Consider the following 27,857-nt stretch of genomic DNA (forward strand, 5'->3'; position numbering starts at 1 on the left):
GCCTGGCCTTTGTCCCTGGCTCCTAGGAGGTAACCTCTAAGTCCTTGGAATTTCCTGAGTAATAAGAGTATTTTTGTTATTCACAGTGGACCCTGTTAGTTTATGCTAATGAGGTGACTCCCGCTGAGCCCCTAGAGAGTTTATGCCAAAGAGATGACTCAGGATTGGGGCTGGCCATGCCAAACAGACCAACCATGTGATTAGAGGATTATGAATTTCAGCCATGGTATATCTGCCTGATTACCACGGAGAGGAGGGAGTCTGGAGATTGAGTTTAATCACATAGCTAATGAGTCCATCAATCATACCTACATAATGAGATCCCAGTAAAAACCCAAGAAGCTTGAGTGAGCATCCCTAGTTAGAAACATTCTATGGGTATAGTTACCCACCATGTGCTGAGCAGTTAATGCATCTGGATTATGCAAGGAGAGGACACAGAAGCTTTGCATTTGAGACCCTCCCAGATCCCACCCTCTCTTCTTTTGGTTGGACCCGATTTGTTTATTTGTTTATTTTACTATAATAAAGTGTACTCATAAGGATGTGTCTGAGTTCTGTGAGTTGTTCTAGTGAATTATCAAACCTGAAGGCATAGTATGACCACTGAATTTGTGGCCAGTTGGTCAGCAGTCGTTAGCCTGGGAATTCCTGATCTTGTTGCTGCCTGCAGTGAAGGCAGTCTTATGAAGGACTATGCCCTTAACTTGTGAAGTTCTGTTTAACTCTGAGCAGCTAGTGTCAGAAGTCATTGTATCCAGTGAGGCAAAGCCCCTGGGTTTGGCATGCTTAAGGAACAGCCCAGATGGCTGGAGTGAGTGCTAATAACAGTAATACATATGAGGTCTGACGGGTAGCCAGGGCCAGATCCTGTAGGCAGTGGTTCTTAGCTCTGGCTGCATGTTAGAATCACCGAGGAGCTTTCTAGAAGAAACCCATATCCAGGCCCCCCACATCAGGTCAATTAAATCAGAATCCCTTACGGTGGGCATAGGCATCCATAGTTTTATCAATTCCTCAGGTGACATAGGTCCTGATGCAAGCCCTGGTTGGCAATAGCAGAAGGACATCACATATTGTTCTGAGTATAAGAGGAAGCCTATGGTGCCTGTTGAGCAGAAAAGTGACATCATCTTTCTTAAAGTTTTAAAAGACTCATTTTAGCTACTGTGCAAAAGATGATTAATCTATAGTAGGACAGATTGGAGGTAGGAGATCAGAGAGATGAAAATGACTTGGCAGAAATGGTTTATCTGGTATGTTTTGAAAGAGGACAATTATTAATTGGAGGTGGGATATGAGAAAAAGAAATCATGGATGAATATATGATTTTTGTTTGTTTGTTTGTTTGGTTGGTTGGTTTAAGCAACAAAGTAAAATGTAATGCTAACCAATAGAGCCAAGAACATGTGGTCAATTGAGCAGAATTGAGTCATATGCCCATCCCTGAAGCAAGGGGTGAAGTCAGTCTTGCCTAAAACACATGCACTAAAAATAAAAAAATAAAAAATAAAATAAATAAAATAAAAAATAAAACACATGTACTGAGAGTGGAAGAGAGTATTTCATGAGTAAAAAATCAGGGCATGCCACCAAAACAAGGGGAAGAGATGCTGGGTGACTAAGAACAACAGCTCATCAGAGGTCTATTGATTGTATCTAGAGGACTCAGAGAGAGTAAATTAAACTTCAAGAAAAAATATTGAGGTCTTCCTTTTCCTTTTTCTCTTACCAAACAAATCAGAACTAAAGCCATTAGGTGGGGCTAAAGGGGTAGTAGCTCTGATGCACCAAAGCAGGGTCAGACCCCAAGAAGGGTGAGGAAGACATTCAGGTAAGGAGGCAGCAGTGGTAGCTTGAGTGGAGCAAGAAGGGCAATACAGAGGAGGAATGGCCTGTGAGGAAGGTCAGAGCCAAAGCAGGGTGAGGAGCATCGTGTAGGTAGGCTCTCTGGTGTGGGGTACCCAAGTCCAAGGAGGAGGAGGAGAACACACATGCAGGAGGTGACCTAGCAAAGGGTACTAGGGTCTGAGTGGGGTGAGGAAGATATCTGTGTGGGGGAGAGGGTTGTGGTGAGAACTGAAGGTCATCAAGGTACACGTGTGTATGTATGTATACATATAGTCCCTAGATCTGTCCACTGAGAGGCCCAGGAGCAGCTGAAACCCATAGCAATGAAAACGCCCATTACCCAAATATTGTCCCTTAAATATCATTCTCCACTAAAAGGAAGAAAAATGACCAATTCCAGGACTAGGGCAGAGGAAAGTACCACATGAGTTCAGAACATATAACTGAAAGGAAGAGCTCAAAAATGATGGGGACAGCAAAAGGACATAGAATAGCAGTTAGCTTGAATGCATTGGCCAAATTGGGGATAATCTGAGCCTTTAAATAATGATAGTAATTGAATAAAACAGGACACCATGACTCCAAACTGACAAAAAAAAAAAAAAAAAAAGAATAAATTGAAGGTTCAAGGAAGAATAAGATATTCATGTAAGTTTCAAAATGCCTTCTTACAAAAGACTTATTAATTACAAAGGAAAGAAGAGTAAATTTCCAGTGAAGAAGACTGGCAGGTACCACTTAAATCAGACAAAGGGCATATCATGGATGATGAGACAAATTGAAATTGAGCCCTATCTGAAATGATGCTATAAGAGCACAGCACCACTTCTCTGATATGCCTTCCAAAACCACATAATTTAAATCTAGTCCTGAGGAAAAATCAGAAAAACCCCAAGGTGGGGGACTGTACAAAATAACTAGCCTATAATCTTTAAAATACAAAGATCACGAAAATCTAGAAAAGACTGAGGAAATGCTGAAGGCCAGAGGAGACTAAAGAGCAAAGCACATGGGATGGTTCTAAACTGGATCCTTTTACTTAAAAGGATATTATCAGGAGATCTGGCAAAATGTGAATAGGTTCTGAAAAATAGAAATAGCAATTTATCAATGTTAATTCTCTGACTTTGATACCTGTGTCATGCTGTGTAGGAAGATGTTTTTATTTAAAGAAAATATATATGATAAATATTTAGGGATGATAAGACATTATGTTGGCAACTTATTTTCAAATGAGTCAGAAAATAAATGCTTTGTACTGAATTTGTACCTTTTCTGTCAGTTTGAGTTTTTTTTTTTTTTTAATGACAAAACTTAGAGATTGTTTTGGATCTACCAGAGAATTAATTATTACTAAAACATGAAAAAATAATTTCAGAGCTGGCTGAAACAATTTAGTCTGTGACCTAATTCAGAGGTTTTTAAAAAATCACTCATTTGCTCCAAATAAAGCAGTATTTTATCAGCGGCAGCCTTATTGGGAACTCTTTAGGACTTTTTTTAATTTTTGTAATTTTGTAATAGATTTTTCTGATATTGGATTGCCTCTGAAAGTCTTGACAATGGTGCATAGACTGAAAGGAATCTGGAGATTGACTATAGTCTCTTGGTGGAGGTCTTTAACTTTAGCAAATAAGTTTATTTATTTTTGTCTCTTTTTTAAGATTTTATTTCCAAGTAACCTCTACACCTAATGTGGGGCTCAAATTCATGACCCTGAGATCAAGAATCACACGTTCCACCAATGGGCCAGCCAGGCACCCCCAGCAATTAAGTTTATATACCACCTTTTACAAAAGCAACATTGGGGTAAAACTTTTGCTCCAGGGAAAGTCTTTTTCTTTTTTCAGGGAAAGTCTTTGACCAAACCAGTAATAATAATTAAAAAAAAATTATTGTTTTCCACTCATTCAAACAAGTCCAAAATCAAAAGCTTGACACATTGTTTGAATTAAGATTAATTAAAATATAAAGCAATTGTGTACCCTAACGTTATATGTCAGTTGTACCTTTATAAAAATGAACAAAGTAGCTGTGCATAGAGATACATTGGGGCCACCATATTTCACTTTCCTGCTGCCTTTCCCTAAACATTCTGTTACTTTTAGAATTTCCCACCAAACTGGGACGCCTGGGTGGCTCAGGCTGTTGAGCGTCCAACTCTTGATTTTGGCTCAAGTCATGATCTCAGGGTTGTAGGATCAAGACACACATTGGGTTTTGAGCTGCACATGGAGCCTGCTTAAGATTTTCTCTCTCTCCCTCTCCCTCCTCCCTCCCAATCATATCCTCATCCCCACCTCCAGCCCCACACACTTCCGCTCACTCTCTTGCTCTCTCAAAAAAAGTTTTCCACCAAATTATGTGACAAATTGGCAAACTACATGATATGAGGTAGGTAACTTCAGAACCATTCCAAGAGAAACAATTGGGCAATTTATAGTGGTTTGCAGGATTTCCATCATGTTACAATGCCAATCTTTGACATATTCAGGCCTTGCCAAATCTATTAAAGGAATCTGAGAAATCTGAAGAGATTAAGAGAGTCCTTCTTAACAAATAAGAACTTAAAAGAAAATTATTTGTAATTACTTCAACAAACCCCATTTTCTACCTATTTGTAGTTATCTACTCAGGTTTAGTCTATCATCCTATGTCTTAGTGAAAACAATGTCACCTGGAAACAGATCTATCTGCCAAGTTAGCACCAAGACTGTTTCAAGAGAGCAATTTTTTCTTTCTTTATTTGTTCTTCTCTATGTTTTCAGAAACTGTTGCTGGGCCCAGAGTTGCAGTGCATGAGTGGATCATGAGAAGGTAGGAGACAATGTAGGGTGCTGACAGCAATGGCAGCTGGGACAGAGACCCCTGCAGGGCTGAGTAATTTGATAGATTCTTCTTCATGAAGACATTGAACTAAGCTTTAGAACCAGGTTAGACCTCAGGAATTCAGGGGCTTATCACTAGAAGGAGGAATTATAGGAAGAAAATTATTATTATTATTGTAGTAATCGTAACAGTAACTAATTGTGATTAATTTCAGTACTGAAGTAAATTAATTTTACTATACTAGCAAACTATGAAAACGAAACATCAGTTAAGATATATAATCTTATTCACGCATATATATACCCACATATGTATCTAATCTTTTTTTAAAAAGATTTTATTTACTTGAGATAGAGCGTGAGCAAGAGAGAGAAGGGGGAGGGGGAGAGAGGGAGAGAGAGAGAGAGAGAGCGAGCAAGCATGGGGGTGGGCAAAGGGAGAGAGAGAGAGAGAGAGCGAGCAAGCATGGGGGTGGGCAAAGGGAGAGAGAGAGAGAGAGCGAGCAAGCATGGGGGTGGGCAAAGGGAGAGAGAGAGAAGCAGGCTCCCCACTAAGGGGTGCTTGATGGGGCTCCATCCCGGATCATAACCTGAGCCATAAGTAGATGCTTAACTGACTAAGGCACCCAGGTGCCCCTTTTCTGATCTTTTATATAAATGATAAAGCAGGGGCACCTGGGTGGCCCAGTGGATGAATGTCTGCTTTTGGCTCAGGTTGTGATCCCAGAATCCTGGGATCGAGTCCCACATCAGGCTCCCTGCATGGAGCCTGCTTTACTCTCTGCCTGTGTCTCTGCCTCTCTCTCGGTGTCTCTCATGAATGAATAAATAAAATCTTTTTAAAAAACAAAAAACAATAAAGCATGGTCAATATCCATTATTTCAAATAGATCTCTGAGAATTACCAAGGAATACTATATCTTTGATCCTAAATATGTAGCCAAATGAGTATATATTAAAGGGGACTGACCAAGTATGCGTACTATCACTATTAACATATATAAAATAAATATATTGTTTTTACACTTGAAGAGTTCAAATATGGGATACAGAATATTCATCCTAAAATAACTAGCTACTTTGCATTATAAACCTACTCTAGGTATAAAAATCATTAATTTTTAATTATAACTTCCTAGAGGGATAGACTTCTTTATGATTAATGAATTTTGAAAGCTTGAGAGGAACATTTTCTAGAGTTAGAATACCCTGGAGTCAATTTCTATCTCTGCTGCTTAATCTTTCTTATTTCCTCATCTATAATCTGCTTCTTTAACTAGGTCATAACTACTGATTAATCATCACAAAAGCTTTATTACGCTTTAAGTACTCACGAACATCATTATTTTAATCTCACATACACAATGACACGAACACAGTTTGTCACATTCAGTACTTGTATAAACATGGAATGTGCTACCGAGAAGAGGAAGCCGCTAAAATCATTTGAATTTTAAATGGAGCAAAAAGCCTAGATTCAAAGAGCAAATTTTATATTAGGTTTGGGAAATTTGACCCTATAGAAATAAAATGAGAGTACTGTGGTACTTTTCCATAGTCTCACTTTTGATATTATTAAAATAATTGTTGAAAATCACTGCCTGTTCCTCGACTCCCTTATCGGGAAGGTAGGGACACTTTAGGGATACTACCTGCCTAGATTTGCTTCTTAGGAAGTTTTAAAAGAAAAGAAGTTCACATTTCTAAGAAGAAAGTTGCTATATCATTTAACTGTTTTTGTTTTCATTTTAACAACTATTGCAGGTGAACTAGTGAATGACAAAATAACTGAGTACAATTTTGGATGGATAGAATTTACATAAAAAGTGACAGTCTTTGTCCCACACACTTTGTGGAAGTGAAATGTACCAACAGGGAGAACTATTAAACTACAGTTTCTCACAGGAAAAAAAAGGGGGGGGGGATTTGTGTGCTATATATGTTTAAAGCATGCATATTTGAGTTTTTCTTCAGTTCACTTGATTTCCATAAAAAATTAAACTTGGAGGTTGCCTGGATCACACACTCAGTTAAGGGTCAGACTCTTGGTTTCAGCTCAGGTTGTGATCTCAGGGTTGTGAGATAGACCTCCACTTTGGATTCCATGCTCAGTGGGGTGTCTGCTTAAAACTCTCTCCCTCCCCCTCTACCCTTCCCCCCACACCCTATGAGCACACATACATGTGCCCACCTGCTCTCTCTCAAATAAATAATCTTTTTTTTTAAGATTTTTAATTTATTTATTCATGAGACACACACACACACACACACACAGAGAGAGAGAGAGAGAGAGAGAGGCAGAGACACAGGCAGAGGGAGAAGCAGGCTCCATGCAGGGAGCCTGACGTGGGATTCGATCCCAGGTCTCCAGGATCAGGCCCTGGGCTGAAGGCGGCACTAAACCGCTGAGCCACTTGGGCTGCCCTCGAATAAATAATCTTAACAAAAAAAATTAAACTTGGAATTTTTGAAAGACTTAACTGATGTGGGAGAGAAAGGCAGAAGAAAAATTATTAAATTTCCTTATGACCTACAGCCCATTGACAAGTCCTTGAAACAGGCAGAGTGACATTCCTCTAGGGACTTGGTTGCCTCAAGTTGCTAAGGGCAAAAGGCAGTCTTAGCCCGATCCCCAGGATCCTATAAGTCTACTTTAACATATAAAAATTCCTTTAGAAACTTCCTTTATCTCTAAACTCCCCAAGATACATGTTGGCAATCATCCTCCAAGCATGTGGCCCATGATATACATCTGAAGGGTCTCATGACTAAGGTTTTTTTTTTTTTAATTTTTTTTTTTAAATTTATTTATGATAGTCACACAGAGAGAGGGAGAGGCAGAGACACAGGCAGAGGGAGAAGCAGGCTCCATGCACCGGGAGCCCGACGTGGGATTCGATCCCGGGTCTCCAGGATCACGCCCTGGGTCAAAGGCAGGCGCCAAACCACTGCACCACCCAGGGATCCCATGACTAAGGTTTTTTTTTTTTTTTTTTTTTCTAAGGTTTTATTAGAGGGTAATAAATGACCTTTTCCCAACAACAGCCAGCCCCCTCAGGGTCCTGGAAACCTCCCTTCCAAAATTCCTTAGAGACTTACTTATGCTATTCCCTAACCCCCTCCCAACTTGAGAGTATGTGATGACCTCTGTGTGGCTCTTTCTGCCCACCAGTCCTGTCCCTGAGCTTTAATAAAACCACATTTCTTTGCACCTTGCAAATATAAGAATTCTTTCTTGGCCATTGGCTGCAAACCCTAACATTTTTTCCTACATTGTTAACCAATAAGTGTGAATTTTCTGAACCTGAAAAGGTAGTTTTAATCATTCCTTCACATATATTTGCAAAGAAGTCATTAATATATTTGTAAAGTGCTGTAAGAATCATGACTGTAAAGGACAGCAAAGCTCCCAAGGTGAAACAACAAGTAAGAGAAGTTCATCTGAATCTTTTTTCCAGTCTAGGTTCGGGTTATAGAGTAAGGGGAGAGAGTCTCTTTCTGACCTGTTTTGCTTTATGCCCTTTCCTGTTAAAGCTTGATGAAAATCACCAGAATTTATCGACATTAAAGATTATGAAATAAAAAATATTGCTCAGTTTCAAAAACTCAAGTCCATAGCCACCAGGCCCTTTCACTGAAAATAGTTGTTTCATCATTTTTGTTTCTGGGAGAGATGTTTGGCATTAGTAAAAAGGAATGAAAACATGAGACAGCAGAAAGTCTCAGCACAGTGCAGTCTAAAAGGTTTGTAAGCATCTTTACCGTAATAAATAATGGAGCTGGAAAACTGCCTCTAAGAGCAGAAGCTTCTGGCCAGAAATGAAGACTAGCCAATGCATTGGAAAAGTAAAGGAGCCTGAAGCAAAATCAGCAAATATTCAAGGCAAATTTTCTTATATAAAGCTCCACAAAGAAGTTATGTAATGAAATCTCATTTAAACAAATAATGCTAAATAAAAATTTGCATTGTATTTCTTGGTCCAGGAGGTGGGGGTGGAGGGGGGTGGGGAGTTACCATTTGGTGAAAAGGCAGTTCCAAAATTCTGAAATTGTGATCTAAGGAGAAGTGTAGAGAACAAAAAACAATTACCTTCCCTCCATGCCTAGTTGAAATTTTCTGCCCCAAATGGTTTTTAAAAGACTTCTCTTGGATATCATCAAGAATATGTTCACGTTCACTGGATACTTGGTGATTTAAAATTATTATACATCAAGAGCTGAAAGGGGTCCTTTGTAATCATACAAAAAAACGGAGAAAAGGTTTTGGATTGAAATTCTTAAGTTCTCTGTAGCATAGAAATGAAGCCATTTTTAAAGCATTCTGCACCAAAAAAAAAAAAAAAAAAAAGTACTCTGCCCAAAAGTTTTTATTCAGACAAGTGTTAGATGAAGAGGGCCAAGGAAAGGATATGGAGAATCTACCACTAACAGAGAGCTAAGGTCAAGGGCAACTTCCAGGTGGTGAAGAGGCAGGGCCAGTCTCTCCGAATGAAGCCCTTTCAATTCAGGTCCTGGCCCACTGAATTGGTAGGCCTCACAACCATCAAAGAGAATTAGATCATCTCTGTAATGACACTTGATTAGCATATCAGATAGTGTTTCATGGTTACAAAAAAGGGGTATCTCAACAAGGGAAATACCAGTTGAAATATCCTACTCTGCAGATTCTGCAATAGCTTAAAAGAGAATTTGCTTTGGTTCTACTATGAGGCAACCCCAATTAATTGTTGCTTACCCAGAACTCTCAGTTTTGTTTGCATTAGGATTGTAATGCTGAAATTTTTTCCCACCACAATAAATACCCAAATTTTGGCAAACTGGGTCCTGATATGTACCATATACATTAAATATATATCTTATGAAAAGTGATCACATCTTAATTCTTATATGAGGGTTAGGAATAAAATTCTTTAAAACAAATTAATGCAAGAGCATAATTTTAACTATGTAACAGCTTTGGAAATTCTTTTTCTTCTGCCCTCACCCTTGTTGAGAAACAGTAATCTTTATTTAGGGATTTAAAGTTAGGGAATAATGTTATAATACTGGCATATTCATTGCATTCATGATTTAAGAAGGGCCAAACCTGGGCAGCCCCGGTGGCGTAGCGGTTTAGTGCCGCCTGCAGCCCAGGGTGTGATCCTGGAGACCCTGGATTGAGTCCCATGTTGGGCTCTTTGCATGGAGTCTGCTTCTGCCTCTCTCTCTCTCTCTGCATCTCTATGAATAAATAAATAAATGAAGAATCTTAAAAAAGAAAATTGTTATCAACCAAAGTTTTTTTTTTTTTTTAAAGGGCCAAACCTTTGTCAGAAATCTTTGAGTGAGAAAATGTGTATATATCAGGGTCCTAAAGCTTGAGTGATTGAAGTCTTCATGACCAGCCTGCAAGATGACCCCAATAATCCCTGACTCCTGGTAGTCATACCCCTAGTGTCCCACACTGAACAGGGCTGAGCTGTGTAACTTACAGGATAGTATGGGAATGACATAATGGTTTCTACCTTGTTCTCCCATGAATGCTTACCCTAGAGGAAGCCAGCTGACCTGTTGTTCCAACACTCAAGTGACCCTATAGAGAAGCGTTCCTGGTGAGGATCTAAAGGGCTCCTGCCAACAATATGAATGAGCCCTTTAAGAAGTGGGTCTTCTGGTGCCAATCAGACCTCCAGATAACTGCAGCCCCAATCAATGTCTTGATTGCTATCTAATGAAAACTCAAGGGAAGCTGCTCCTAGATTTCTGACTCACAGAAACTGCTAATCCATATCTATTGCTGTAAGTCACTAGGTTTGGGATAATTTGTTACTACAACAATGAATGAAAAAAAGTGTTTTCTCCCCCCAAGAAATAGTAATAGCAAAACAAATGAACACACCCATGTTAAACCATTTACAGAGTTGATAGGTTCTGCAATTACTTGTACTTAATGAGGCCCTCATCTCAAGGAATTTGCCGGTTACTTCTTTTTTTCTCAAAATACTCTATGGAGACCATCAGCCTTGGCATTACCTGGGAGATTGTTAGAAATGTGGCATTTCAAATTCTACTCCAGAACCACTGAATCAGAAGCTACATTTTATGAGATTCCCCTACTATGTAAGTACATCAGTTTGAGAAGAAACACTGATCTGATTCTTAATGTCACTGCCTGTGGTTGGAAGCCGTGGCTCTATATATATACATTAAGAGCACTTTTGAAAAATACTGTTGGTTGGGGCACCTGGGTGGCTCAGTTGATTGGGTGTCCCGCTGTTGGTTTCAGCTCGGGTCAAGTTGTCGGGTTGTTAGATGGAGCCCTGAGGGGTGGGGTAGGGGATGGGTGGGGGGGCTCATGCTCAGCAGGGAGTCTGCTTGAGATTTTTTTTTTTCTCTCTCTCTACAATAAATAGATAAATCTTAGAAAGAAAAGACACACTGTTGGAGAAGCCTATCTCCAGAAATTCTGATTTAATTGGTCTGACTTGAGGTCTATCATGGTCTCGGACCTAATAATATCATAGAATTTTTCCCCTTGAAAACTACAAGGGGAAAAGATCAGCTGTAACCTCGGATCAGCTGACTTCCTGGCCTGCTCCAGGCCCGGTTCTAGAAGTCAGCTACGCCCAGGTGTGTCCTGGAGACTGCCCTGGGGCTACAGTGGTGCCTGAGCAGGATTCTTCTGGAGCACTGTCTTGCGGGGGCAACTTCGCAGCCGCTGAGGAACTACCGCATACACTTCGGCCTTCTCTGGGGCCTTCCAGGACTCAGTTCATTCCAAGAGAAGTACCCATGTCTCCCTACCTACCAGGTTGATTTGGATTGTTGTCTAGGGCCACTCAAAGAACCAGGTGCTGGATAAATAAGGTTTCCGGGTAGCTTACCCACCTGTTAGATTGGGACCAAACGTCTTTTAGCTTCATCTTTCTCCGATGGCAACATGCAAGTGACTATGTTTCTCGTAAGCCTTTAGGAAACAATGTTTTTTTTTTACTGTTGGCCAAACACTAGTAAATTAAGATTTTCCAGTATGATGGGTGCTTCCAGATGTTAGACGCAACACGTAATCGTGAGCTTGAGTTGACAGCCCTGGATGCGCCGGTGCAAGCGGGGGAGGGGAGGCACCTTAACCCGCGCGTCCCCGCGGCCGCGACACTGCCCGTCGCACGACGTGCTCTTACCAAATATTTGTCGATTACATAAATCCCTCCAAACGCCGCAATTTCGGATCATTTATTCATTCGGACTTAACTCGACATCCCGTGCCAGCAAACCTGCAAGGGAAACTGCTTTATCAAAGGATTTTAAAATAAAGCATCACATTTCCTTTAAAAAAAAAAAAAATAAATGAATCTCGTGCCCAAATCCCGCGTCATGGGTTGAATTTCTGCCCTCGTTTGGCCGCCCTCGGAGGCGAGCCGGGGACGTGATCTCTGCCCTTGAATCTCCTTCCTTTGTAGTTGGGGCTGCGCGGCGCGGGCTCCCGGGCTCCCGGGCGGGGGGGGGAACGGCGCGGGTTCGCGGCGGGGGGCGGGCGCTGCCCCGGGGGAGTCGGTCCCCGCCCCCCCGTCCCCCGCCCGCCTCCGCCTCCGCCGCGCGCCTCCCACCGGGCCGCGGCAGCCCTCGCGGGGCAGGTCCCCCGCCCCCCCCGCCCCGCCGGCCGGGCAGCGGGGCCGCGCGCGGATGCTCTTGGGGGGCGGGGGCGGGCTGGCTCCCCGCGAGGACCGGGTCCGCGCCGCCCCGGGGCAGGGCCTGCTCCCCGCGGGCCCGCGGCGCCTCTCCCACGCTCCCGGCTCCTCCCCCTCCTCTTCCTTCCTCCTCCCCGGGCCTCCCGCGAGCCGAGCTTTGTGTGCGCCCGCGGGCCCCGCTCGGCGGCTGCGGGCCGGCTCCCCGCGCGGGCTCGGGGCGTGGCTGGGGCGCCGGGGGCGGGGCGGGCGGGCGGGCGGGGGGCGCCGGGGCGGGCGCGAGCGAGCGAGCGAGGCCGGACAATGAGCGGGGCGGCGGGACGCGGCGGCGGCGCCTGAGCGGGGCGCGGGCCGTCCGGCTCCTCGGCGGCCCCACCTGCGGGAGCGGCCAGGTGCCCGCCAGGTGCCCGCCAGGTGTCCCGGCGCCCGCAGGCCCCGCGCGGGCGGGCGGGCGGGCGGGCGTCCCCGGGCCGCTCCCCGCCTCGCAGCAGGCCCCGCGGAGGCTTGGGCTGCGGCGGGCTCCGGGGGCAGCCCTGGGCGCAGCGGCCATGGCCAGCGCCAGGAGCATCGAGCTGGAGCACTTCGAGGAACGGGACAAAAGGCCGCGGCCCGGGTCGCGGCGAGGGGCGCCCGGCTCCTCGGGGGGCAGCAGCAGCTCGGGCCCCAAGGGGAACGGGCTCATCCCCAGCCCCGCGCACAGCGCCCACTGCAGCTTCTACCGCACGCGCACCCTGCAGGCGCTGAGCTCCGAGAAGAAGGCCAAGAAGGCGCGCTTCTACCGGAACGGGGACCGCTACTTCAAGGGCCTGCTGTTTGCCATCTCCGGCGACCGCTTCCGGTCCTTCGATGCGCTGCTCATGGAGCTCACCCGCTCCCTGTCGGACAACGTGAACCTGCCGCAGGGCGTCCGCACCATCTACACCATCGACGGCAGCCGCAAGGTCACCAGCCTGGACGAGCTGCTGGAAGGTAGGCGGGGAGGGCCCGGCCGGCAGGTGCGGCCCGGCGCCACGGCAGGTGCACTGGCCACGGGCCGGCGCGCCCGCTTGCGCTGCGCTGCGCTGCGCCGGGGGACCTTGCCGGCTGCTCCCTGGGCGGCCTTGGGGATTGTGCGGTTCTGTCTGCTTTGCTACAGGCTGTGTGTGTGTGTGGGGGCGGGGGGGCGCGCTCCCCCATAGACTCTCTTTCCCAAGAGATTTGTCTTTAAAAGGGGGGGAAAAATCCCAGCAGGCTTCTGTGACCTCTCTCAAGATTGGTGAGCTTGGGATTTTGGCTTGTTTTTAGTGCAAACTGTTTGAAAAGGTGGCTTTCAGATGAGGATCTGGGTAACCCTCTTGCTGGTGAGCTTTCTGTTCGGCCCTCTGTGCGGACCTCGGTGCAGGCATCGGTGATGCTCCAGCCTGTGGGACCCTGTCGCACCGGCTCTACTTAGAAGTTGTGGTTGCGAAATGCTCGAGGTTGGCTTTCCTAGTTCGGCTCGCGGCAGAAGTTACATGAGGTCAGGAGGCGGGATGCTAGACAGGGGTTCTCAACCTTTGCTGTACCTTGGGTCACTGGGGACTTCAAAAAAAATTACGGGCGCTTGCACTCAGCTTCCACATATTCAGATGTTTGGGGTGTGATCTGGGCAGTTGGAGCTTTAAAAGCTCCCCCAGGCGATCCTATGGGCAGCCAAGATTGAGAATCACTGTGCTAAAGGGTTTTCCACTTTTGGTTGGTAATGAGGTAAATCAAGGTCAGTCTCTCCTGCCTCCCACCCTACTGGAAGTAGCTAGTTACAATGGTAGAGGCTGCTGGAATGAGTAGTTGGGGCCTATTATAAATTAGTAATCCTAGAATGTCAACCATGCTTCGCTCAAAGGGACTGCGTATTGGGTCATCCTTGAATTCCTGTAATACCGTATTTATTCTTCTTTCCTTTCAGGGTGAAAAGGCCTTACTAGTAGTATAGAATTCATTTCCGGGTCCAGACAGCACCTAAAAATGAGCCAGAGCCCAAGCATATGCTGACTGCATGTTTGCATAAAGTTTGCTTCCATGCATCTTTCTTAATGCAAATGGCACATCCCATGTAGTCATGGCAATATTGATGTGACAGGGAAAGGAAACCGAACTTTGAGTCAACTATTTTACTTTCTTTTTAAAAGATTTATTTATTTGAGTCGGGGGTGGGGGGAGAAAGTGGAGGGGAAGGCAGATGGAGAGAAATCTTGAAGCAGACTCCTTGCTGAGTGAGGAGCCCGGTGCAGGGCTCAGTCTCACCATCCAGAGATCATGACCCAAGCTGAAACAAAGAGTTGGATGCTCAACCAACTGAGCCGCCCAGGTGCCCCGAACCAACTATTTTTCTGTTATCAAGTTCTTATATTATGATTTGAAGGTATTATGCCCATTTTATACATGAGGACACAAGCAACATGGCTTGTTACCTGCAGGCTGTGCCCTTCCATCTCCGGTTCACCTCTAATGAATTGCTATAGCCCCACCGAGGAGTCCTGAAAGTAGTTGTGTTTCTCTCTACTTAGTCATTGTTACCAGAGGTGTTCCCTGTCTTGGCTAGATGAGGACCCAGCCAAAATCAAGTAGTCTCTTCAGTTTGTGGGTATGTATTCTTGACTGCATGCATTCTCTTGGTTACTTGGTGTGTTTTGGTTTTAAAGGCTTCCCGAAGAGATGATGACAACCAGAGGAGTGTAAATAAAGGATTAAAAGGATTCTATCACCTTCTTTATCATATTAAATACTTAAAAGCAACATTTGCCTAGGTATTTCAAAACCGAGTAACATTTTCTTACTGACCCAAGCTAGATTAGGAGCCCTGTGGAAAAATCAAGGCAATGACTATTTCTCAAGTACTTATTACTCATATTCCCTTGGGATCCTGTGTATAGTGTGGTCTGAAGACAGATGCAGATTTTAATATCCTTGTCTCAATTTTTTCTAACGATTTTATTTATTTACTCATGAGAGACACAGAGAGGCAGAGACATGGGTAGAGGGAGAAGCGGGCTTCCCTGCCGAGAGCCTGATGCAGGACTTGATCCTAGGACCCCAGGATCACAACCTGAGCCAAAGACATAGGCTCAACCATTGAGCCACTTAGGTGCTCCTCAAGTAATTTTAACAGTGTATTTGCTACATGAAATTAATGTACTCCAAAAAGGAATATCATTATGGGGGGTGGTCAAGATGACCATTATGCATATTAATTAATGACAGCATATATTGTACATTGAATTTGTCATTGCCCTGGTGTTGAATGGTTCACTGAGTCTAGTTCTCAAACTATATAGTTTCAACTATAACTTGAAAGCTGACAAACTTCCATTCAATTGTTTATTCACTGATTTTTGGAAGATGGAGAACCATACGTATGTGTAGAGTCCAAATTATACTACCATATGATAAATAATGATATAACAAATATTTGCATGACAGCCATGTTTCCCTCATCTAGCCAATTGTCTGTTTGTTTTAATTACTGCCAAAGAAGAAAATTTGTGCCCTTCTTTTGTCAGAGTGACATTCTCTCTGACAATGGATCTTTGTCTGGGTTTTGAATTTCCAACAAAATAAGTGGAATACCCTGTTGCAAGACAGTTTTCAAGAAAAGAAAAAACATCAATGCTTAATATCAATCATTTGAGAATTTAAATAATTTCAGCTTTTAGTAAAATTGTGTGCTCAAATGTTCTGGTTTATCATGTAGAAGACCTAAATAGCTACCTGTAAAGTTATTATTTACATCAGTAAAAATGGGTATAGACCATATGAGTATTGTCCATATTGTCAAAATTGACTAATTCATCTTAGTTCATTAAAATAAAAAAAAATTTTAAATTTTATATTATTTTAGTAATCTCTGTACCCAACAGGGGGCTCAAACTCCTGACCCAAAGATCAAGAGTTGTATGGTCTTCTAACTGAGCCAGGTGCCCCTGGCCATTTTGGCTCATTTTTAATAAAGATTCTCTCATAGTATTTTTTACATTGTGTTCTATTCTCTCCTCTGCCTCTTCCATCCCATGAAATTTGTAGTTTAGGAGATACTGTTTTCCTAAAATGTTTTTCTAAAATGTTTTTAGCGAAGAATAGAAAGTGATGACTCAAGACAGCTGGGCAAGAACGTTCAGAGCCCCAATCTCATTGAACTCAGATGACAAAAGAAATTTGCATGGCCCAGATTTTTTTCTTTTGCCATTGACCTTGAAAGTCTCTGGAGACTAAAAACAGTGTTCAGGTGTTGACTGGCACTTCTCTTGTACTTTGCTAAACCAGCGGGTATCTTCAGCCTTTTGATTTACTTTTCCTTGCTGGATTAATTTCACCAAGTTGGTCCTCTGCATCCCTGTAATATTGTTTATTCTTTAAAACTGGATGGGGGAAAAAAAACTGGATGGGGACCTAGAATGTCAAGTTAGTACTGAGAAAATCCGTTTCAGCTGCCTGAAACCATGAGACAGCCAAACTTAGAGCATCTCTGATAGACAACTGAGAACGTACAGAGGATGTGTTAAGTTCTCATGTCTGGGGCTAAGCGTCAGAATTCCTTAAGTGTTTGTTTAGTTTTATTTAAGTAATCTATACACCCAATGTGGGGCTGGAACTCACCACCCTGAGATCAAGTCACATGCACCTCAGACTGATCCTGCCGGGTACCCCTCTAGTCTTGGTTTTTGTTTCATGAGTGTTCTCCTCTTAACATTTTGGCTGTATTTATAAAATTTTGATGTCCTGAAGAGAGATGCCCATGGATAGTAGAAACAATGCCAAATTGAGTTGGGATACCTGAGTTCTACTGACTGGATTTGAGAAAAAATCATGTCTGTTCTCTGGGCATTGGGGTCCTTTCCTGTTGATTGAGAGGTTGACAGATTACCTCTCTAAGATCCTTTCTAGAATCAAAGTGTATATTCTTCCCCTATCTCAGTGATTAGTTACTCAATATATGATGATGGCTGCCTTTCCCTACCCAGATCCTGTCTTCCAGAAAATTGATGAGGCTATAAATGGTCCTACTACTAAGCAGGGAATGGGTGTAAGTCTCTGAGGAAGTATTTGCCAGGAGTTAAAGGTATTAATAGACACCTTCCTCTGCCTCTCTCATTCAAAGTAAAATGTTGTTTTATGTTATTTTGATCTTTTGCCACTCAGTCGACAACAAACATTGAATTTTTTTTTAATGCGAGAGAATTTTGATTATTTTGATAAGTGATACTTCCATTATTCCATTACATTAACTTGAAAATTAGCTTGATTGACTTGAACTTAAGAAAAATAAGGTTCTAAAGTGATCAAGCACTTGAAGTTCCCGAAGTTCTCTTAGTAAGCCTAGTTTATTGAATCTGTTTGGTTAGGTCAGCTTCTTTGAAGGTGTTAAACCAAAATATAGTTACTGAGAGAGTTTTAAGTAAAAATGAATCTCAGTAAGAACCCAGATTATAGGGTAGGGATTTTACCCCCCTGAAAGATTTTTATGGTAATAATGGAAACTGAGTTCTTCAAAACTTGTTATGGTGAGGAAAGAAACGTAAACCCCATGAGTGAAAAGATATTTGCACATAGAAGTCAAAAGCAGTAAACATTAAAGGCATTCATGTGATAGGATGTGGCAGTTTAACATTGAAGCTTAGGTGTGCACGCCTTCTCTGGCAGACTCCTGGGTTCTACAAGACCCACTTCAAATATTGCCTCTTCCCAGGCCTTAGCGATACTGATCTCTGATAGTTGTTGATCGAGAGTATAGTTGTTGTTTCAGGTGCTACTGCAGGGTTTCTTTCCTGAAGATGCTCACATTCTAGAGGGAGAGAGATAGTGAACATGAACACAAATATACACCCAGGTTGTTTCTACTCAAGTGCTGTAGATGAAGTGGTAATGAGGTGGGGGCAGGATGATGGACAAGGCTTTCCAGAGGAACAAATATTGGAGTGCAGGCCTGGGTTCAAGGTGATAGCTCTTCCTTGGCTTACTCACAGCATTTTTCCTTATCACACTTATCTTTGTAATTAGTGGTCTATCGGGTCTGTCTTCTGCACAGGCTGGGAGCATGGTGAGGTCAGAGATCTTGGCCACACACAAAATTCATTGAATAAGTAGCCCAGAAAGTGATTTCACCTCTAAGGCCCTTGGTTGTCAAGGGAAGGTTTAAATGAATTAAATTTTTTTTAAAGATTTATTTATTTATTTATTCATGAGAGACACGGACACAGAGAGGCAGAGACACAGGCTGAGGGAGAAGCAGGCCCCACACAGGGAGTCCAATGTGGGATTCGATCCCAGGTCTCCAGGATCATGCCCTGGGCCGAAGGCTCAACCATTGAGCCACCCAGGCGTCCCTAAATGGATTAAATTTGAATAAGGTTGTTCTTACATGTTTGTGAAAAAAATGCATACTTTGAAAAACTGGATTATATTTAGATACATCAAAAATGCTATGCTAACTCATCATTATGAAGAAAATGAGTCTTCCATTTTATCTGCTCCTATAAATCTTATTGTTTTATCTCATTTCCTAAAACAGGGAAACTCAGATATGCTCTAATATAGCTACATAATCTCTTTCTAGAGGTAATGAGAAGTTTTCATGTGAAGAATAAAAAATTATTAAGGGTTGGGGGGAGAAATGGGATACTTGGGAGAGCATTTATGAATTAGAGTATGATACAGCAATACTCTGGTAGTTAAGAGAAAAAAAATCAATATTTCATAAGGTTTTAGGCTATGGAAATCATTTATGGTCCTATGATATAAAATAAAGAAAACTAGATCCCTTTGGGTAGTGGTTTCAAACTGCTTTCTTCATTATGGGGAAGGCCAGGGAAATTGCTGTGGGTCTGTACTGCCTGGCTAAGTCTCCTTCTCTTACTCTCACCTGCCTGTGCTCCCACCACTTCTGTTTTTATTCTATCAGTAAATTTATTGTCCACTACTCTAAGGATTCAGGATTCCTAGCATTAGCACTGCTTTGAGGTGTTTTATCTTTTACTTTTTTTCTTTTTTTGTTTTTAAGATTTTATTTATTTATTCATGAGAGACACACAGAGAGAGAGGCAGAGACACAGGCAGGGGGAGAAGCAGGCTCCACGCATGGAGCCTGACGTGGGACTCGATCCTGGGTCTCCAGGATCAGGCCCTGGGTTGAAGGCGGCGCTAAACCGCTGAGCCACCCAGGCTGGCCACTTTTTTTTCTTTTTCAAGTTTTTATTTAAATTCCAGTTAACATGCAATGTAATAATAGTTTCAGGTGTAGAATTTAGTGATAACACCAGGTGCTCGTCACAACAGGTGCTGTCTTAATACCCATCATACATTTAACCCATTCCACCACCCACCTCCCCGCTGCCCCTCCAGCAACCCTCAGTTCTCTGTAGTTAAAGAATCTGTTTTCTGGTTTGCTGTTCTTTTTTCTCCCCGCAATGTTCATCTGTTTTGTTTCTTAAATTCTACATATAAGTGAAATTATATGGTATTTGACTTTCTCTGACTTATTTCATGTAGCATAATAGTCTCTAACTCCATCTACGTTGTTGCAAATGGCAAGATTGCATTCTTTTTTATGGTTGAGCAGTATTCTGTTGTATATACACACACCACATTTTCTTTATCCAGTCATCAATCGATGGACATGTGAGATGTTTTATGTCCACTCATTGTGTGAAATCCTTTACATGTTTCATCTCATTGAACCTTTGCAATATCTTGTGAAATATGGTTGCATTGACTTTCCATTTTATGGATGGGAAAGCTGATCCTCAGGATAAAGACATTGTTCCCCTTGTACCAATAGCAAGAGGTGGGGCTGGAACTTGAGGCCTTTCTCCTTGGCTTTTGAACTTCTGTATTCTGAACTGCTCTTTTCTACCACCTGTGAGGAACTGGGGTTCTACTCCAACCCTCAAGATTTTCTTTTCTTTTCTTTTTAAGATTTTATTTATTCATGACAGACACAGAGAAGCAGAGAGCTAGGCAGTGGGAGAAACAGGCTCCCTGTGGGGAGCCCAATGTGGCACTCGTTCCCAGGACCCTGGGATCACTCCCTGAGCTGAAGGCTCAACCTCTGAGCCACCCAGGCACCCCACCCCCAAAATTTTCATAGGCCACAATAGATCAGTACTCTAGAGCTCCATCACTGCTAGATCCAAATCTATTATCACTTATATTTGGAAAATGAAGATTACAGTATCTCATTAGTCACTGTAGTTGTAACAACAACTTAGAATGTTCTATGTATGGGTCTTGAAATAAAATGCATTATCCTGTACACCTGCAAAAGAAGATCTGTACATGGTTCTGCAGAATTTCCTTGTTTGACCTCAGTTTCCTCATTTATAAAATGAAATACAAATAATTGTTAAGACCCTTTCCCCTTTAAAGTTCAGTGATCTTGGGAAGCGCTTCTGGGAGTGGGAAAGAGAAATGATCTTGGCTCTGTCTGGCTCTATGTCTCTTTTTAAGAGTCAGCCAGGTTTAGGGGCACCTGGCTGGCTCAGTTGGTAAAGCATGGTGACTCTTGGTCTCGAGGTTGTGAGTTTGAGCCCATTGTTGGGTGTAGAGATTACTAAAAATCTGGGGGGGGGGGGAAGTTGGCCAGGTTTAGATGGAGTTCTTAGAACCCTCAATAACCTGTTGGAGGCTTTCTCCATGAAACATTCTCAGGAAAGGGAAAATTATAAACCTATTGAGGGCTGGGACCACAGTTGTTTTATTCATTTCTTTATCCAATGAACAAATACCTAGGGCACAATGATTTATTTTACTTTTGTGCCATTTTTAGATCTTTTAATACATGGGAATAGGTGGTTATAGGTGTTTTTAAAAACCTTTCTTAGTTAAGACTGGACAGTTGGCTGAATTTGCAGAGGAAGAATAAGGCAGTAGTAAACTAGGCATACTGTAATTTGTCAGATGCTGCTATTTTATAAACTGAAGGAATAGGAAAAATGGGCTGTGAGATCAACTTACATGATTTTGAATACATTATAACCTTTGCTAACATCTCAAAGTGACTAATCTACAGTTATAGCCTTCTGTGTTATCTATTATATGTTGGTTAAATTATCATTTGCAACCAAAATATATCAATCACAATGAAAATTTTAAAGATTTATTTATTTTAGAGAGAGCAAGCCAAGGGGAAGGGCAGAGGAGAGAGAGACTCCCTGTTGAGTGCAGAGCCGGATGAGGGGCTCAATCCCATGACGAGGAGATCAGGACCTGAGCTGAAATTAAGAGTCGGATGCTTAACCAACTGAGCCCTCCAGACACCCTTCACAATAAAACTTTTAAAATATTTTCACTGATTTATCTTTTCCTTCACTGCATATGTTTTACAAACTTAAGAGTACTTTAAGTTTTAAATAATAATAGTTATTTCTTTTTTAAAAATTTTATTTATGATAGTCACACAGAGAGAGAGAGAGAGAGGCAGAGACACAGGCAGAGGGAGAAGCAGGCTCCATGCACTGGGAGCCCGACGTGGGATTCGATCCCGGGTCTCCAGGATCGCGCCCTGGGCCAAAGGCAGGCGCTAAATCGCTGCGCCACCCAGGGATCCCAATATATTTATTTCTTAAAGGCAGTGGTGATGTTCTCTTCCCCACTACACTTATCCATCATCTTGGTTTTTTTACCTAACAGTAGTTTGCCTCCTTGGCAGAGAATCAAGAAAAGAAAAAAGGAATTTTACTACTGTTTATACTTGTGTTCATCAAGCCTCTAAGAGAGAAAGAACTTGAGAAGTAGCCTGATGTCAGTCTCTTAGTAGTTTAGTGATCCAGGCCAATAGATGGAAGGCTCTACGTGTGTATAAAACTCTTAGCAGAGTCCTAGCATGCAATGGCTCTTTGATGAATGGTACTGGTCCTCAGCATCTTACCTAAAATTATGTTCTTATAACCTCCCTGCTATAGTCTAGAGCCATCATTTGGAGCTGCATCAGGCTTATCTTTTATACCGCAGGTCTTCAGACATCTTGAAATAGTGGTCATACTTTACTATTTCCCCTTCCTCCCATCCTGCAAATGTCACCTCTTTTTTGGGCAAACATCTAGCTTTTGAATCTTTCATCACTTGCATTGAATCCTTTGTGTGTGTGTGTGTGTGTGTGTGGGGGAGATTCATTTATTTGAGAGAACACGTGGGGGGGGGGCATAGAGCAAGGAGAGAGAATAAGAATCTCTAGCACACTCTCTGCTGAACATGGAGTCTGTCTCAGAGCTCCATCTCATGACCTGAAGATCATGACCTGAGAGCTGAAATCAAGGATCAAGATGTTTAACCTACTGAGCCACCCAGGCACTCACTTGCATTGAATCTTTTTGAGCCGTTCTCATTATCAATGACTTGCTTAAAACTGGTGTCAAGTCTTCCTCTTAGACTCACAGTGAGAATTAAGGGATGAAGGAGGAAGGTATTAAGCAAAGGTTTCCAGAAGTTAGGGTAACTCTGTCAAGGAAAGTTTTACCTGTGGTCAGATGATGAGCCATTTGAAGGACTAACCCTTAATCCATTATGGCCCAGTTGCTTTTGAAATATTAAATGATGGGGATCCCTGGGTGGCTCAGTGGTTTAGTGCCTGCCTTTGGCCCAGGGCATGTTGCTGGAGTCCCGGGATCGAGTCCCATGTCGGGCTCCCTGCATGGAGCCTGCTCCTCCCTCTGCCTGTGTCTCTGCCTCTCTCTCTCTCCCTCCCTGTCTTTCATGAATGAATAAATAAAATCTTAAAAAAAAATTAAATGATAGATAGAAATATTAAATGACAGATAGATATCTGCTTTAGAAATATTAAATGATAGATATCTCGATTGAGTGTCTGAATTTTGATTTTGGCTCAGGTCATGATCTCATGGTTGTGAGATCAAGTCCTTTGTAGGGCTTTGTGCTGGGCATGGAGCTTCCTAAGATTCTTTCTCTTCCTCTCCCTCTGCCTCCCCACCCCCTAAAAAAAAAAAAGAGAGAAATATGAGATGGATGCATTTTGGTTGAGATTTTCTCTCTTCCTCAACATCCTTAAGATTGCAGTTTTCTTAAACTTTTATAATATTTGGGCCACTTAAAAATGAAAATGTAAAAATCTAACAGCTAACTTTTACAAGTTCAATATTGCCTTAATTATTTTAATTACATTGTCACTGAAATAGGTAGAAAGGCAGGTATACTGTACATCTTGTACACCAACACAACCTAAGCAAATTGATAATGTAAATACCAACAAAACTGCATGATCAATAAAACTGTAAAATAGCAGTGTAAAGCTACAGATACTTTTTGCTCAATCTTAAATTGTTCCCAAATGTGACCATGGCACTGAACACTGAGTTCAGTGTGCCGTATTTCAGAACGCCATGTAAAGAGTCAGTTCTGCACGGTTAAAGCTCCACTTCTACAGGGTAAAGTTATGTCCTCTGGCCTTAACTTACTGTGAACACATCTTTTACATAGATTAAGTCCATTTCTTTTTCCTCATTAACTCCCAGTGAAATTTACCCCTTGGTACCAAAGAAGTTGAAATTGGACACTGAGTAGCATGACTGGACTTGATTTAGAAGCAGTTGTTCACATATTCCAGAATCAGATGATAAAAACATTTAAGTTCTATCAAAATAAGCACAGAATTAGAATTGTTATAGTGAAAAAAAATTGTTATAGTGAACTCTTATAAACCGTGGAATATGCTTGGCCCTGGTGTGAAGAGTAAAAAGACAGATAATGGATATGATTTGTAGGTTCCATCCTACCAGGAAATTAGATACAGTTTTTCAGCCGGTAAGCTTTACATTTTTGGTGTGTAGGATTCTTGTTTCTACTTCTACCTAAGTTTTTTGGTCTTCAGTTAAACTTTTCTGAAATTTCAATGCTGAAACATGGATTTCTGGGTATACCTCTTCATAGATATTCACATGTTCAAAGTAGTTTTTGTGCCCCTTTCCGAATGAAATGTATCGCAGACTGTACCGCTGGATGTGACTTTAGGACGTCACTTGGTTCAGACAGTTGCCTTCAGGTGTGTTGAAAAAGCACTGGTCTCACAGATGAAAGATCTGTTTGTGTCCTCAGCCTTGACCCCAGGGAAGGCTGTTATGTTCATCTTGTGAATGCAACAGCAGTGGTCCCATGACACAGCAGAGGAGTGCAGAATGGGATAGGCTTCCAGGCCGGAGCAGTGCACTTTGTGTAACTCTGCTGATCCCCATCAGTTGAAATTCTGGCTTCTGTACAATTCGGGTAAAAAACCTGACTAAGTTGTTTACCACAACAGTATAATGAATCAATCTTACTTCTCACTGTATTTTTCTTAACCAGATGGGCGTAGGAACTCCTCTCTGATGTGCTTAGATGGAGATATGCACATTTTAATCCACCCAGTAGGACAGCCTCACAAATGCTATGCTTGATGAAAGACATCAAACCATTTTATAGATGCAACATACCCAGATTTATTTTCTCTGGTTACATGCCTTTGGAAGCATTTTTTTTTCTCTTGGTTTTAGAAGTTAGCAAAGAATTAAGGTTCCTAAGATTATTGCTAATATTAGAACTAAAGTGTTGGCTAAGCTTTCTTTTCTCTTTGTCTTTCCATTTTTTTTAAAAGATTTTATTTATTCATGAAAGACGCACAGAGAGAAAGGCAGAGACGTAGGCAGAGGGAGAAGCAGGCTCCAGGCAGGGAGCCTGATGTGGGACTCGATCCCGAGACTGCGGGATCACGCCCTGAGCCAGGGGCAGGTGCTCAACCGCTGAGCCACCCGGGCGTCCGTCCATTTTTTTTTTTAAAGATTTTATTTATTTATTTGTGAGAGACACAGAGGCAGAGAGGCAGAGGGAGAAGTAGGCTCCCTGCAGGGAGCCAGATACGGGACTTGATCCCAGGACCCCAGGGATCAATCCCTGAGCCTAAGGCAGATGCTCAACCACTGAGCCACTCAGGTGCCCCTACTTTTTTATTTTTTTAAAGATTTTATTTATTTGAGGGAGAGAGAGCATGAGCACGAAGAGCGGCAGGCAGAGGGGCAGAGGTAGAAGCGGGGTCCCCGTTGAGCTGGGTGTCCAATGTGGGGCTTGATCCCAGGACCCTGGAATCATGCATGACTTGAGCCTAAGGCAGATGCTTAACAGCTGGGTCACCCAGGCACTCTCATCTTTCCATTTTTATGTTACTATATTTAAATATGCGTGTGTGAGGAGGGAAACTTCTCTAAGCTTGAAGAGCCCTTGCACCTTAGGCTTGTATCATAAAGTTCAGTGCTTGCTTCCACTTCAAGTTATGCATCATCTTAATGTCCATATTTTGTATAATTGATTTCCTGCCATGAATGTCAAAAGTTTGTAATTATAGACTAATTAGTGGGGTTAGGCGGTTAATGTATTTTAACAGAAGTAGATGAGATACTCTAAAGGTAGGCTAGCCAAACATACTGTTGTTCAGTTCCAACAGCATAAGATGAATGTAACTATTTGTAATTTCTAACAGCAAATTGGCATTTAAGTGTTGAGGAATTACTGTGAGTTAGCTAATAAAAATAGTGTATGTATATATACAAATATATTCTTATATATAAGTACACACATGCCTATTCCCTTTATTGAAAGACACATTACATTTATTGAACTAAAAAAACGCCCTGTCCGCTTAAAACTAATACAACACTGTATGCTAATTATACTTGAATATTTATTTATTTATTTATTTAGATTTTGTTTATTTATTCATGAGACACACACACACACACACACACACAGAGGCAGAGACACAGGCAGAGGCAGAAGCAGGCTCCATGCAGAGAGCCCGATGTGGGACTCGATCCCTGGTCTCCAGGACCACAACCTGGGCTCAAGGCGGTGCTAAACTGCTGAGCCACCCGGGCTGCCCTATACTTGAATTTAAAAAAAATAAGTGTGTACTCTGGACTCTTGAAGCCTTGATGATCTGAAACGAATTAAAAAGATTGGTAGATACTAGGCAGCCTTCATATCCTGCTTTTTTCCCCATATATCCCTTAGGTTGCCTTTTGGTGGGCTGGCATAACCTAAGAATGTCTCCAATCATGCTTGACATCTTTCAGGAGCCTGACCCTGAGCCTCCCAGGGTCATTCTGTGTAAACAAACAACTATACTGTGCAAATGTTTTACCTAGAAGTAAGGCAATGAGATCTCCATGAGAGATGGAAGTTTGCATTTTCTTTTCTTTTCTTTTTTCTTTTCTTTCTCTCTCTTTTCTTTTCTTTTTTTTTTTTTAAGATTTTATTTATTCATGAGAGAGAGAGGCAGAGACACAGGCAGAGGGAGAAGCAGTCTCCTTGCAGGGAGCTGGACAAGGGACTGGATCCCAGGACTCCAGGATCACACCAGGGCTGACGGCAGGTGCTAAACTGCTGAGCCACCCAGGGATCCCCAGAAGTTTGCATTTTCATCATTACCTTGGCAAACATGTTTTGAATACCTGTTATATACCAGGTATTGTGCTAGAGTATGAAAAAGATAAAGTCAGTTTTTTCAAATCTAGGTTTGAAATTAGAATTAGAATTAGAATTAGAAATTAGAATCTAGCTTCTAATCTAGGTTGTGGTTTGTAATGAGAGGTTGTTTTCAGAGTAACTTGTGAAATTAAAAACCCTTACATGTTCTGGTCCCATCTTCCAGTGATTCAGTTGAGCTGTAGTAAGGGCTGAGCATCTGTATTTATACAGCAAAATCACCTGATTAAAGAAATTCTCAGGACGCCTGGGTGGCTCAGCAGTTGAGTATCTGCCTTTGGCTCAGAGTGTGATCCTGGGGTCCTTGGATTGAGTCCCGTATTGGGTTCCCTGCATGGAGCCTGCTTCTCCCTCTGCCTGTGTCTCTGCCTCCCTCTGTGTCTCTTACGGATAAATAAATAAAATCTTAAAAAAAAAATTCTCCATCAAGAACCATTGGAAGAGGGGTGCCTGAGTGGCTCGTTAGTTAAGCATCTGCCTTTGGCTCAGGTCATGATTCTGGGGTCCTAGGATGGAGCCCCACATTGGGCTCCTTGCTCAGTGGAGGGCCTGCTTCTCCTTCTGCCCCTCACCCCACTCAAGTGCATGCTCGCTCTCTCTCAAATAAATAAATAAATAAATATTTAAAGAACCATTGGAAGAGAGAAAGAATAAATGATTATGAGAAATTGATACATTGTAAGCTTGGGGTATAAGAAGAATGCAATTAAAATTTTTTTATTTTAAAATTATGAAGATTCATATACATATATAGCCCAGTGAGTTACAAAGTGAAGACCTTTGTGACCAGCCATGTCAAGAAGCAGTGTTGCCAGAATCCGAGAACTTCTTCCTGTGTCCCTTCCTGGTTACAGTTCTTCTCAAGATAACAGAGGCTTGACTCTTGCTTTTATCTATATTTTTATCACCAATGAAGGCATCCCTGATATTTTTTTTTTTTTAGAAGAGAATTTTTTTTTTGAAAGATTTTATTTATTTATTCATGAGAGGCACAGAGAGACAGAGACACAGGCAAAGGGAGAAACAGGCTCCATGCAGG

The 27,857-nt window shown here is 42.3% G+C and overlaps 1 protein-coding gene across 15 annotated transcripts in view; it reads left to right on the top strand.

The window, feature by feature from the left end:
• The first annotated feature begins 12,806 nt into the window (after positions 1-12,806).
• The window catches only part of DCLK2 (doublecortin like kinase 2), a 245,858-nt gene continuing 230,807 nt past the window's right edge, over positions 12,807-27,857 (top strand). For 6 of the 15 annotated variants that reach the window (XM_077846333.1, XM_077846336.1, XM_077846337.1 and 3 more), the window contains exon 1: positions 12,809-13,312. In XM_077846333.1, the coding sequence (XP_077702459.1) occupies positions 12,892-13,312 (421 nt within the window). In that variant the 5' untranslated portion in view covers positions 12,809-12,891. Of the gene's footprint in view, positions 13,313-27,857 lie in introns of all 15 variants that reach the window. The other 9 variants (XM_077846329.1, XM_077846330.1, XM_077846332.1 and 6 more) reach the window with 4 other exon arrangements.

Source organism: Canis aureus, chromosome 13, assembly GCF_053574225.1.
Source record: "Canis aureus isolate CA01 chromosome 13, VMU_Caureus_v.1.0, whole genome shotgun sequence".
Taxonomy (NCBI): Eukaryota; Metazoa; Chordata; class Mammalia; order Carnivora; family Canidae; genus Canis; species Canis aureus.